The 14,206-nt window shown below is 35.4% G+C and overlaps 1 protein-coding gene across 5 annotated transcripts in view; it reads left to right on the top strand.

The window, feature by feature from the left end:
- The window catches only part of igsf9bb (immunoglobulin superfamily, member 9Bb), a 143,139-nt gene that overhangs the window by 97,258 nt on the left and 31,675 nt on the right, over positions 1-14,206 (top strand). For 3 of the 5 annotated variants that reach the window (XM_051093246.1, XM_051093248.1, XM_051093250.1), the window contains exons 10-17: positions 166-282; positions 378-528; positions 2,242-2,365; positions 9,438-9,613; positions 10,783-11,009; positions 11,262-11,346; positions 13,340-13,501; positions 13,784-13,829. In XM_051093246.1, coding sequence (XP_050949203.1) covers positions 166-282; positions 378-528; positions 2,242-2,365; positions 9,438-9,613; positions 10,783-11,009; positions 11,262-11,346; positions 13,340-13,501; positions 13,784-13,829 — 1,088 coding nt within the window. The remainder of the gene's footprint in view (positions 1-165; positions 283-377; positions 529-2,241; positions 2,366-9,437; positions 9,614-10,782; positions 11,010-11,261; positions 11,347-13,339; positions 13,502-13,783; positions 13,830-14,206) is intronic. The other 2 variants (XM_051093247.1, XM_051093249.1) reach the window with 1 other exon arrangement.

The raw sequence follows: 14,206 nt of genomic DNA on the forward strand, positions 1-14,206 counted from the left end.
CAGTATAACATGGTGTTTGGTGGTTGATAGGACCCAGGGTCACAAATTAATGAGGGCTTATATGGTAGTATGGTTTTTATAATAATAAGTTGATTTACAAATTTCCCGCACAAATGTAATGCAAATATTGCCCCTTAATGTAAAAGTTCATTTTGACCCTGATAGGACCCACCCAAGTTTCTGGTGGTTCCTGGAGGGGAGTACAGGCAGGAGGCTGGTCGAGAGCTGGTCATCCCCTGTGAGGCAGAAGGAGACCCATTCCCCAACATTACATGGAGAAAGGTAACCCGCATCCTTGTGGGTCCTTAAATAGGATCATGTATCATTGTCAACCCAACTGAAACAATTGCTAGCACTGTTTTCTTTTATTGGAGAAGGTAGGGAAGCCCAGCAGAAGCAAGCACAACGTCCTACCGAGAGGCAGCTTACAGTTCAAATCTCTCAGCAAGGAGGACCACGGGGAGTGGGAGTGTGTCGCCTCCAATGTCGCCACGAGCATCACTGCCAGCACGCACCTCCTAGTAATCGGTAGGAGGCGTTGAGACAAATGGCGCTACCCCACAACGCACACACACCACTTGCGATAAAGTGATTTTTCCATACAGCGTTATATTTTGATTTGATTATTAGATCAAACAGTGTTAAAGTGTTAAAGAGATAGATATGCATCGTGACTATGATTTTGAGATCCATCTTTTCACACTGAGTACAACGGAGGGACTCATATGCAACTATTACAGAAGATTCAAATGCTCACTGATGCTTCAGGAGGAAACCCAATGCATTAAGAGCTGGTGGGTGAAAACTTTTTGAATTTAAAGATTAGGGTAAATTTAACTTATTTTGTCTTCTGAGAAGCATTTAAGTATCTTCTGTAGCTTCTGAAGGGTAATATTAAATGAAAAAAATATGATATTTAGGCAAAATAAGAAAAATGTTCACATCTTCATTCAGTTCGAAAGTTTTCACCCCCCGTCTCTGAATGCATTGTTTTTACTTCTGGATCATCAGTGAGAGTTTGAACCTTCTGAAATTGTTGCATATGGGTCTCTCAGTTGTCCTTAGTGTGAAAAGATGGATCTCAAAATCATACAGTCATTTTTGGAAAGGGTTCAATTACATAAAATGCTGTAAAACCAAAGAATTTATGGGACCTGAAGGATTTTTCTGAAGACGAAAGATTTTTTATTTCAAATGATTCTTTCAAGGACTTTTGTTTCAGTGAGTTGGTCTAACAGGTTCACAAATCGGTCTAAATGACCAAATTCAAGTTCCAAAATACCGACATACAACGCCGTTGCGCTCTGGGCATCCCGTGTTCAAATTCCGCCTCGAGGACCCCCCTCTCTCTCCACCTCAGTTCCTGTCAATTCTGATCTGTCCTTTCACAATAAAGGCAAAAGAAAAGAAAAATAGATCTTAAAAAAAAAAGTCCTTATTACAGTATATCAAACAAAAAGGAAAAATCAGTGGAAGAAAAATGTGGGAACCATGCAAATTTTAATGTTTTACCCTATTAACAGACATATTTCTCATTCTTGATTAAAAAAATTAGGTAGATTTTTTGGTTGTGATCACCCTCATGTATATTAATGTACAACACTTTACTTGTCAAAAGTATCTATTTTTTGACTTGCACTCCAATCTTGTAGGATATAGCTTACAAATTCAATAGAGGAAAGTAGCGCAAATGCTAACATCCTCACGGTCTCTTTCTATTAGTGTCTAGTGCAGCTGTAAGCAAACATTCCCAGCTTAGTCCTTGTATTGCTGCCTGCTGTTTTGGCATGTCCACTATGCTATTGGCAACTGTTTGGATTTGTGTGGCTGCAGTGAGACTGACAGTTAAAGAAACTTTGTTGATTCACTAATTAGCAGCCAAACAGCAGCTGCTAGGCTAAACTGTTAGCCATTCAGTGAGTTCCTGTCAAAAAGCTCTCTGTACAAAGGTCCTTCAGTCGGGTCACTGAGGGATATTATATGCTGTGAGCAGACTCGTAGAAATGTTTTAGAAAGGATTTTCCTCAAAAGCGTCCCCATGTGCTGTTAGCTGTTGAATAAGAGATAAAGGATAAATGATGCACACAGAGTCTGTTTGTTTGTGTTAGCGCAAATGTTTGTGTTAAGACAAGTGAGCTAATCGCTCTGACCGAGGGCTTTTTATACAGACAGCATTTTAGGGAAATAAAATATGTGTGGCCTTGCTTTAGCTTTTGTTTACAAGTGTTTCTCCTCCCACAGGCACAAGCCCACACGCCCCCGCCAAAGTCCACGTTTCGGTCTCGACGACCTCGGCCAATGTCTCGTGGGAACCCAGTTACGACGGCGGCTTTGAGCAGACATTCTCAGTCTGGTACGGCCATGTGTGAGTCATCCCAGCATGCTTTGCTTTCTGCTTCTTTTCCTAACTGTTGACCTGAGCTCTGCTGCTGCTGTGAGGCTGCTACATCGGGGGGCAACGGGCGGGATGGGGCAAAACCTTTTCCCTTAGGGGTGAGATGACCAGCAGGGCCCTCCAATCTTGAGTTGGACACACTGTTAATATTAAAGCCAGTGCTGCTAAAATGTTAAGAGATGTAATTATGGGGATAATATCATGGTCAGGACTCTTTATATAGTGTAAAATTAATAAAATGTAGATAGTTTTGTTCATAACTTTCAAATAACTTCACACTGGAGAGTCTTGAGCAAAGTAATCATTCCATGAGTAATCCAGACCTGCTATTTTCTTTAGTTTGTTTTTTTTTTTTTTTTTTTTTTTTTTTTTTTTTTTTCTACAAGCTAGCATGTTGGCAGTGTTAATCTGGCTATAATGATAGAATTGGAATGGAATGATCAGGCAGTAAAATCCCTCCACGGAGTCGTTATGAGTCGAGCTGCATGCAAAGTACCTTATTAAGTTGAGAAGACAATTTTGGTGTTGTGTGCAGTTCGACTGCTTTTTAAACACTTCAGCACACTAAAAATAATGACATATTTATGTAATTTAGAAGAAACAATCTGCTGAAAAGTCTGGCGTGCCATCGGTTGTACATTTGTTTTTTTAAATGGAAAACACACTCATGTCAGGGTAAGTTTTTTTTTTTTTTAATATATAGTTTATTTCATGTCTTGAAGCACTTTCCTAAAATATAAAGGCAACTCTTTATGTATAAAGACCCTCTCATACTGTGAGCAAAATTATAATATTGTTCTCCCCAAAATGAAAAGTACTATATAACTCTCGCTTTCATTTTAGTTTAAGTCCTAGTAATTATGTGTCATTTTTATTTTCATTTTTTAAAATATTATATTTAGCTTTAATTATTTTTTTATTTATTTTAAGTTTTAGTAATTGTAGTACTTCAATTTAATTAGTTGCCAAGGGAAAATTTTTAAGTTCTTTTTTAATGTTCCTTTTTTTGTATTTACTTGTTTTTGACTTCATTTAAATGATCAAAAAACATATTTTTAGTTTTTGTTAACATTTAATAACATATATTAAAGGAGTAGTTCAGTTCCAGAACAAAAATTTACAAATAATGTATTAATCCCCTTGTCATCTAAGATCTTCATGTCTTTCTTTCTTCAGGCGTAAAGAAATTATGTGTTTTGAGGAAAACATTTCAGGATTTCTCTCCATATAGTGGACTTCTATGGTGCCCGCGAGTTTGAACTTCCAAAATGAAGTTTAAATGCAGCTCTAAACAATCCGAGGCCAAATAAGAAGGGTCTTATCTAGCGAAACGATGGGTTATTTTCTAAAAAAATTACAATTTATATATTTTTTTAACCTTAAACACTCATCTTGTCTAGCTCTGCATAAACTCCGGTTCAGTACAGTTAGGGTATATCGAAAAACTCCCATCTCATTTTCTCCTACAACTTCAAAAATTAAGTGTTTGAGGTTAAAAAGTATATAAACTGTGATTTTTTAATATAAAATAAGAGATTGTTACGCTAGAAAAGACCCTTCTTCTTAGGCTGGGATCGTTTAGAACTCTTCGAAGCTGCGTTTAAACTGCATTTTGGAAGTTCAAACTCAGGGGCACCATAGAAGTCCACTATATGGAGAAAAATCCTGAAATGTTTTCCTCAGAAAACATAATTTCTTTACGACTGAAGAAAGAAAGACATGACCATGTAAAGCATATGAAGGCGATATAAATATCTGGGAAGTATTTATTTTGTATAAAGTTGACAGTGTTTTTTTTTTTAACCTTGCTTTTCAAAACTTTCTGTTCCAAACAGTAAAATCAAGAATTTCCTGATTTCTGACTAGTCAAGCTGAATGAAAACTGTAATTTTATTAAATTTGGTAAATATTTACTTTTACATTCAACACTTTATCCCAGTGACATTAGACAAACAATGTTGTTTAAAGGGAACCAAAACTTGTATAGCTTAATATAACATAAATTGTATCTTTTACTGAAATATGTAGTGGAAAACCAATTAAAGATTTACGTTATTTAAAAACTCCACCTCGTTTTATACATACTTTGGACTATGGGGGGGCGCCATTATTTTGATTATGTAAAATAGTTTCACTTGGTGAAACTGGCACTACCTGTTGCTATTTTTACCGCCACACAACTCAGAACTTGGAAAATAAAATACTGATACGATGCCACATTTTGCAGCTTTTGGTTGTAATTTTCAGTCAAAAGGCAACAAGAGAAGCAATGTAAGTACTCACTGCTTTCCTAGCAATAATAAAGAGTAGAAAAGAATGGGAAGATGCCTGTGGACGAAATAAAACTTCCTAAAGACGTGCGTCTTTGTTATCTCTACTTTAGCCCTGATGCCTTTGAGGCTTTTAGTAGACCTCAGCTACGAAAGAGCTTACAAATGGCAGAGACAAGAAACGCTAGATGCCATTCTGGCAGGATGTAAACATGCTGACGCTTGTCGTGATGCCGCAGCCACTGAAGGAGTTTGAAAATCAATTGTATCGCATCGCCAATAGCTCGCTGAGCGCAACCATTTTACATCATCAAAACAATGGCGCCCCCCACAGTCCAAAATAAGTATAAAACAATGTGGGTTTTTTAACTAACAGAAATCTTTGACAGGTTTTCTACTACATATTTCAATAAGAGACATCATTTATATTATATTAAGCCATACAAGTCTTATTACCTGGAGATCCCTTTAAGTAAAGTAGAACTTCTTAGATGTGAACCTTCAGAATGCACATATAGTACAGTATGAACCCCTGAGAGATTCTGATTGTAGATATGTGATACATGAAAACTGTTTATTAATGTAAAGACTTTGTCTTGTGCCTTCTCGCAGTTCAGTGCGAAACTTTTTTTGATATTTTAACCGTACACAGAGAACCAACTATTGCAAGTAAGTATTTACTATATCATAATTAAAACTTTTTCATAAGTTGCTTTGGCAAGGTGACATCCAGGGTTAGGTGCCCCTGAGCTACTTTTGTTAATGACTTGATCCATAACGGCAAACTCTCGCTTCTGGCTTAATCAGCAGCACGTTCGTCTCCTTGTTCAGTCGTCTCCTCCGCCTCTCTTCATCTCTCTTGCCGCCCATGCCAGCGCTTCTGCATCCCTGTGATTCTGCTCCCTGTGTGGCGCTGTCCTCTGCGATATTCACCCGGAATATCAACATTCTATAGCTCTCTGTGCTCCTGCCCCTATAGAATGACACATGCTTCGCAATAACCTTTGTATATTTGCTTCGGTGAGTACGAGCAAGAACGTCTCAATCGTTTGTCTTTAAAGCTCCTTCAAATTGTGTCTTTGTTAGGGATACTTGGAGCTTACTCCATATTTCTGCAATGTCACACCAGGTAACAGATGGCAGCAGTGTTTCATGGGATATTGCATGGACTGGTTTAGCCTTGGGCTTGCGAGCCCTGGAGACAGATTTCACTCCTTTTTGAGCTATTAATAGTCATGAAATTTGGTTTAGAGTTTAGAGACATACATGACTGTTATTTGGAGAAAAAATAGAGGAAGGTGTAAGGATCATATGGCCTGGGAAAGGAAAGTTTATATATGTATACTCTACTCTTCAAAAATGTTCAGTTTGGTAAGTTAAAATATGCTCACGAAAATGCATTTTTTTGATGAAAGATACAGTAAAACAGGAAAAAAGTAAAATATTATTACAAATAAAAAAAACCATTTGCACTTCACAGTCTGTGCTGAGTATGAACTTGAGTCATTCCACTAACGCAGCAGTCCACACATGCACAAGCAGAAGAATAGAAGCCCCATGGAGAATGAAAGCATGTTAATCCTCACCCAAGGGCCAGAACTTCCTCACCGTTCTGCTTCCGACTTCTTCTTAGATCATCATTATCCGCTGGCCTGATGTGTCCACCACGGGTGCCCGAGCGATCGGAGGCTTGTGCCAAGAGCTGACTAAAGGTGTCATTTGAAGCATTGGGCAGTGTGACTCATGCTTTAAAGGTTGTGTGTGAATGGCCTTTAAAGGTGACCCACGTGAGATTAGACAACAGCTCCCGTCAGCCTTGTTGACGCAGATGGTTGGCGTGTTCCAGCTACTTCCTGTGCATTGCAGGAAAGGTGCCGAGCGACCGCTGAGATGCTGTGAATAACACACATCTTAAGAGCTTGTGAACTCTCGAGCTATAAGGGCATGAAGGAAGTGATCAATTAGGCCTCAGTGGAATATTATGACTCAACAATAGGAACGGGGCGAATGACGTATACACCCGATTCCTTACTGTTTTCTTTATGAAAGTTATTAATATTCCCAAAACATCCACATCTCAAATGATGCTTTGTGTTGAGCACAACAGTCTGTGACATTTTGAACTTTTTTGGCGATTTCTTGCTTTCCTGCATTATAGTCATGCAATTATTTATATTATTACATAGAAGTATTTAAATATTTGTACATAAATAAATTCATTTAAATACATGAATTTTATACATTTCATATTTATGGAAACGCATTTCCTCCATTAAATTAAAAAAAAAAAGTGATTTTTTTTATCTCGCAATTCAGATTTTTTTTCTTGCAACTGCGAGTTTATATCACATTTCTTACTTTTTCTCGCAAATGCGAGTTTGTCTCGCAATTCTTACTTTTTTCTTGCAAATGCGAGTTTGTATGTCACTATTCAGATTTTTTTTTTGCAGATGTGAGTTTATATTTTGCAATTCTGACTTTATCTCACAAATGCAAGTTTATATTGTGCACTTCTGATTTGTTTTCCTCACAATTGTTAGTTTGTATCGCAAAATTCTGACTTTTTTCTCACAAATGCGAGTTTGTATCTCGCAATTCAGATTTTTTTTCAATTTTGAATTTGTATCTTGAAATTCTGATTTTCTTCGCAATTTTGAATTTGTATCTCACAATTCTGACTTTCTCGCGAATGTGAATTTATATTGTGCAATTCTGCCTTTTTCTCACAAATGCAAGTTTGTACATTGCAATTCTGTTTTTCTTTCTCACAAATGAGTTTACATCGTGCATCGACTTTTTTCTCGCAATCACAAGTTGGTATCTCGCAGTTATGACTTTTTTCTCGCAATTGCGAGTTTGTATCTCACAATTCTGACTTTTTTTCACAATTTCGAGTTTGGATCTTGCAATTCTGACTTTTTCTTGCAAATGCGAGTCTATATTGTGCACTTGTGATTTTTTTCTCACAACTGCAAGTTCGTATCTTGCAATTCTGCCTTTTTTTTCCACTAATGTGACTTTGTGTCTTGCAATTTGGCTTTTTTTTGCAAATTCAAGTTTGTATCTTGCAATTCTGACTTTTTCTTGCAAATGTGAGTTTATATCTCGCAATTCTCACTTTATCTCCCAAATGCGAGTTTGTATCTCGCAATTCAGATTTTTTTTCACAATTTCGAGTTTGTATCTTGCAATTCTGATTTTTTTCTTGCAAATGCGAGTCTGTATTGTGCACTTGTGATTTTTTTTCTCACAATTGCAAGTTTGTATCTTGCAATTCTGACTTTCTTTCTCACAAATGTGAGTTTATATCTCGCAATTTTGACTTTATCTCACAAATGCGAGTTTGTATCTCGCAATTCTGACTTTTTTTTCTCACAAATGCAAGTTCGTATCTTGCAATTCTGCCTTTTTTCTTCACTAATGTGACTTTGTGTCTTGCAATTTGACTTTTTTCTTGCAAATTCAAGTTTGTGTCTTGCAGTTCTGACTTTTTTTCTCACAAATACAAGTTTATATCTCGTAATTCTGACTTTATATGCAATTCTGACTTTATGACTCACAACTGAGAGTTAATAGCATGCAATTCTGAAAAAAGAAGTCAGAATTGTGAGATAACACAATTACATTTTTTACTTTTTATTCAGAGGCTACATACAATACAATAAACAATACAATAAACACTATAAGTAAGATATATTTCAGAATCATTTCTGTTTTGGTGTGAAAATGAGTTCTATATTATGAATTTATATAGACTGTATTTTAATATAATATGTATTATTATTATTATAATAATATTAGTTTTATATTATATGCATTATTTGTTTATTTCATCCTTGTTTAGGTGATCAGCATTTTTAAAAATGTGTTCATATTTTTATGATGAATTTTCATATTTTAAGACTGATAGTAAGATAGATAGTTGAAAAAAAACACCCATGTCGGGTCTTCATCCTTTCATCCTTTTTTATCGCTTAAAGTTTACAGTAAACAAAGACACCATGTATGTTTAGGCTGTCCCTGAAGAGTTGGTTTATTTGAAATAAAAATTAAATATATAATAAATGAAGGAAATATAGTGTCATGAGGATGATAAAACTGTACTGAAGGAGGACATGCATGGTGTCCTCACGTTCTTTGGGTATGATGAAGATCGAAGAAATTCAGTGTGAATTTAATCGGGACGTCCCATGAGAGTCATCCATGCATGCCAACGACAGCGATTTATCAGAATGAAGCATGCTGGCTGTAGGTGCAGTTACACAATGCTTTAAGCATGCACAACTACTTGCAATGGATATGTGCAACAGGACATGATGTCACACTCTAGGGCTTCTTTAGTTAAAAACAATACATTATCAACATAAAAATCACTACTCCACTTATCCACAACATTGAAACCATTCCGGTGGTTTCTATAGGCGATGTATTGTCCATAAGACTCATTTCAAGCCATAGGGCTTCTCAAGAGATCAAGGGAAAAGGGCCGTAGGGTGTACAAGGCACGCTGAAGATCTATGAGGATATTTCAGCAGTCGAAAACGTGGTTGTATTCTTCAGAATTTCCACTGGGAAACCATGAGACAGTTTTGTGTTATTGGATATCACTGAGCACTCACACTGAGCCAAACAAGCTGTCTTTTTACGTCTAGCTGCGGGCAGTGCTCTCATCAGTATTGTGAGCGACATTGCAATCATTATCGGAGCGTATGCGCGTGTATGCTCGCGCCGTGCTGAACTCTTTCCATCTGTGCATGTGACTCTTCCTGCAGGGTGAAGAGGGAGCAGTTAGGACCGCATGACTGGCTGTCCATGCCTGTGCCCAGCGGGCAGCACTGGCTCCTGGTGCAAGGCCTTGAGCCCGAGACGGCCTACCAATTCAGCGTCCTGGCCCAGAACAAGCTGGGGACGGGCCCGTTCAGCGAGGTCGTCACTGTGAACACACTAGGTTGGCCACCTGCACGATACAACATTCAATGACAAGATCATCTCTGCCTGACTGACATGCGTTTTATAGTGGGGATGGGAATTCAAGGATTACAGTTGTTATTAGCTCCAAATACATGATCCTATATTACACAACATTATATATTTTGTTAATGCTAGAAATGCACAAATATTAAAATTCTGGCTAATACTGATAAGCTGATAGTTGTTATTGTTATTGTCAACAACTTATAAATGGGTATTTAATATTAAAAATACTACAAAATATTAAAAATAATATTTTATCTTAATAAATTGGAAATAAAACACTGAAAACTGAAAATCCGTCATTTTAAATGCTACAAGTGAATTTAGGCATCATAACTTTATATGTAAATATTTATAATGTTTATATTTATTTTGAAAAAAAAAAAATCTAATTATTAGTGTTTTTAGGATTTACTTGAATTGACCATTAGATGGCCATAATCAAGTATTCAAAATTAGCATACAGTGATTAAAAATAAATAAATTATATATATATATATATATATATATATATATGTAAAGTTTAGAAGTCTGCGGTCAATTGTAATTTATACTATACTATTTATACTAATTAATACTTTTTATTCAGCAAATATTAATTTAAAAAGTTGAACAAAATGCGACCATAAAACATTATTATTTTTGTATAATTGAGATACCATTATAGTTTTCATTAAAAGTGTAATCGTTTGTATTTATTTTAATTTTAGCTCAAGTTTTACTGATTTTGTTGTGTTTTTGGTCATTTTTAGTCGTTTTTTTGTGTATATATCATTTTTACTTCTGTTTTAGTTTCAGTAATTTTATTTCATCAAGTTCAACTAAATTACAATGACAGGTTTAACTTTTTATATTTTTACTATTTAATTTGTTCAGTTAACATTTATTTTTTTAAATAATAGTAAGAAAGATGTTTTTATGGTTTTCAGTTTCAGGTTTAGTTTATCATTTATAATGATATAAATAGATAAATATATTTCAAATTAATGCTGCTCTTTTGATCTGTCTGGTTATTTTAAATAAAAAAAAGTATCATTGTTTCCACAAAAATGTTAGCAGCACAATTTTTTTTTTCAACATTAATAAGAAGAAATGTTTCTTGAGCATCAAATCAGCATGACTTTGTTACTTTGTTCCCTCTAGTATTTCCTATAAGTACCCCAGAACCACTGGTGCTGCTTACCCCACCACGGTGCCTCACAGCCAACCGGACACAGCAGGGAGTCCTACTCACTTGGATCCCTCCAGCCAATCACACGTCGCCAATTGATCACTACATCATGGAGTTCCGCCTCGGGGAGAGGTGGGATGTTCTTGATGATGCAATCCCTGCAGGAGAGACAGAGCTGTTGGCAAGAGACCTGGTTCAGGTATGTCTGTGATGACCAGTTCAAAAAATTGACAGAAAGCTTGTATTGGCATTCCTATTTTATTTTTTCTAACCCTAATAAAGAAGATATCTCTTTGTATTTCTAATATCTATATTCGGATATTTGTCACATCTTGTCACATTTAGATGCAAATTCTTTCTAATCTACTGCAACTGAACTTTCAGTGGATTGAGTGATCTATTCATCTAGTTAAAGGAAAGACGCTGTAAATGTCTCTGCATTGTTTTGCAGGAGGCCTGGTATGAGTTCAGAGTGATGGCGGTTATGGAGGACCTTGTCAGTGAGCCCAGTAATGTAGTGGGAGTCTCCAGCACAGGTCAGTGCTCTGAGGATTTTTATAGTCCATATGGGTTTTGAATCTGTACTGTGAGATTTACTGCACATAATATCATATTATACTGTGACATTTTTGTTTAGGCCCACACAAACGTTAATGGAATGAGCTGACTTTGAAATAGTGATGGTCTGATGAGACTCTGCTGCCATCTGCTGGATTGTCTGAATGAACATTTTTTGGGGGTTTTAAAATAAGTCCACATTCAGAAATATTGGAGGCATTGTGCTTTTTGTTTTAATATAAGCTTTTTTGTCTCTTCACTTCAGTACCTTTTTATAATAGTCTAGTTGTGTAAAAATGTCTCTCAAACCACAGTCGATCCAAATCAAAGAATAAATATTATTTGAAAAAAAGTAGGTTAAATTTTGAAAATACAAGAACATTTTTTTGCTCTCAAAGACTGCATTTATTTGATCAAAATACAGTAAAAGAGTAATATTATGACATATTATTAGTTTAAAATAACTGTTCTAATATATTTTAACGTGCATTTTTTGTATTGATGGCAAAGCTGAATTAGCATCATTACTCCAGTCTTTAGCATCACATGATTCTTCAGAAATCATTCTAATATGCTGATTTCTTATTATTATAAATGTTGAAAACGGCTGTGTTGTCTAATAATTTTGTGTTTGTAATAATTTTCAGGATTTTTAAATGAAAGTTCGAAAGAATCTATACTTTTTAAAATCTTTTTTAAAAAGTCTTTATCAGTTTATTGCCCCAAACTTTTGAAGTGTTTTATTTTATTTTATTATTTTATTTTTCAGTACCTGTATTATAGTCCAGTTGTGTAAAAATGTTTTTAATCTCTCAAACTAGTTTATGGAAAATCCAAATCGAAGAATATATATTGGCCAAAAAAATGTGTGTTAAATTTAAAAAAAAAAAAAGCTTACCAAGACCTCATTTATTTGATCAAAAGTATTTTATTTTATTTATTTATTTATTTTAATTTTATTTTATTTTTCAGTACCTGTATTATAGTCCAGTTGTGTAAAAATGTTTCAATCTCTCAAAACAGTTCATGGTAAATCCAGATCGAAGAATAAATATTGTCCAAAAAATATATTTAAAAAATTATGGTCATTTATTTGATCAAAAATACAGTATTTTATTTTATTTTATTTTATTTTATTTTATTTTATTTTAGTACCTGTATTACTCTAAAAATAAATATTGTCCAAAAAGTAAAAAATTATGCTCACGAAGACTGCATTTATTTGATTAAAAAACTGTATTTTTTATTTTATTTTATTTTAGTACCTGTATTACTCTAAAAATAAATATTGTCCAAAAAGTATGTTAAATAAAAAAAATAAGTTATGCTTACCATAACTGCATTTATTTAATAAAAAAAAAACACACAGTATTTTTGAATTTAATTTTAATTTATTTTATTTTCAGTACATGTCTTATGGTCTAGTATATTGGCCCAAAACTGTAGATTTTACTGTAGATTTTATTTTATTTTATTTTATTTTTCAGTACCTGTATTATAGTCTAGCTGTGTAAAAACGTTTGAATCTCTCAATCCAATTTTACTGAAAAACAGTATTTCATTTTATTTTTTATTTATTGTATTTTATTTTTCTGTTTCATTGACTGTCCTTGTTCTGTTACCGCTTTCCAGTGACTGACAGTCACCTCTGAGTGATTGAATTTCCTAAATAGATAGTTTATGCGCTGCAGTCAGAATTCAATCACTACTTGAAGTCAAAACAAACACGAGGCTGCCATTCAGTCTTTGTTTTCATTTCTCAAAGCATCCCAGGGTGATTTTGTATGTATTTTGAACGTCTTTCTAAATAAGATTGACGATTATTTCATTGTTTCAATCTTTCAAATCTTCCCTCTTATTAACTAAATCATTCAGAATGAGCTGTGTGGTTTATTGTTGAAACAGCCCACACTTAGAATGAAAGCGCTTCTGTGTGTGTGTGCTGAAGGCGATCTTGTTTGTATCTTTCAGACTACTTCCCGCCGCCTGAGGTGCCAGACGAGGGGCTGGCGCGGCCGGTGGTGGCAGGCATTGTGGCCACCATCTGTTTCCTGGCAGCAGCCATCCTCTTCAGCACGCTAGCGGCCTGCTTCGTCAACAAACAGAGAAGGCGTAAGCTCAAGCGGAGACGAGGTTAGTGGTGCCCTCGTGGTCAGAATGCCCTCCTCTTTCTCATCCGAACCCATGCCCTTCTTACCATAATGATGGACTTGCGATTCAAACTGAATGCTGAATTTTTTGTCTAAGCAGTTCTGGAAAGCACTGAGAAACTTTTCATGTTTAACATTCAAGGCATTCCCACAATCTTGTTCTCTTGCAGTATGAAGAGGTTTAACTAACAGGCAGTTGCCACAATCACACCACTGATCTTTTTATGCGTGTTTGAAATCTCTAATCTGATTTTGTCTTCAACAGATCCCCCTCTGTCTATAACACACCTCAGAAAGAGCGTGGAGACTCCGTAAGTAGTCTTTTTAAAAACTTTCCATTTCTCCACTCGCACCTCAGTTTATTCAGACAGAGAGTGGAGTGTGCTTCATAAATCAAGGCATCTGACAGGCACGCCCTCTCGTTTAAAGATCCTATTAGAAGACCCATTAATTACTGCTCAGTGGTAGGCCGGTGATTCATGGATGTAGTGTGTTCATGGACTGGACGGTCTAAGTTAATTTCATCAAAGAGCAGTTTCTTCATTTTTCCATTAGTCTGGATTTCTAAATAGTTCTCTTGTCTAATTTGCACTTTAGATCAACGGTTCTCAACCTTTTAAATGGTAAGGTTCCCTATTGTCCACAGTAATATTTAAATGCCCCCCTAGCCCTAATATTATTTTAAAAG

The sequence above is a fragment of the Labeo rohita genome, chromosome 21 (genome assembly GCF_022985175.1).
Source record: "Labeo rohita strain BAU-BD-2019 chromosome 21, IGBB_LRoh.1.0, whole genome shotgun sequence".
Taxonomy (NCBI): Eukaryota; Metazoa; Chordata; class Actinopteri; order Cypriniformes; family Cyprinidae; genus Labeo; species Labeo rohita.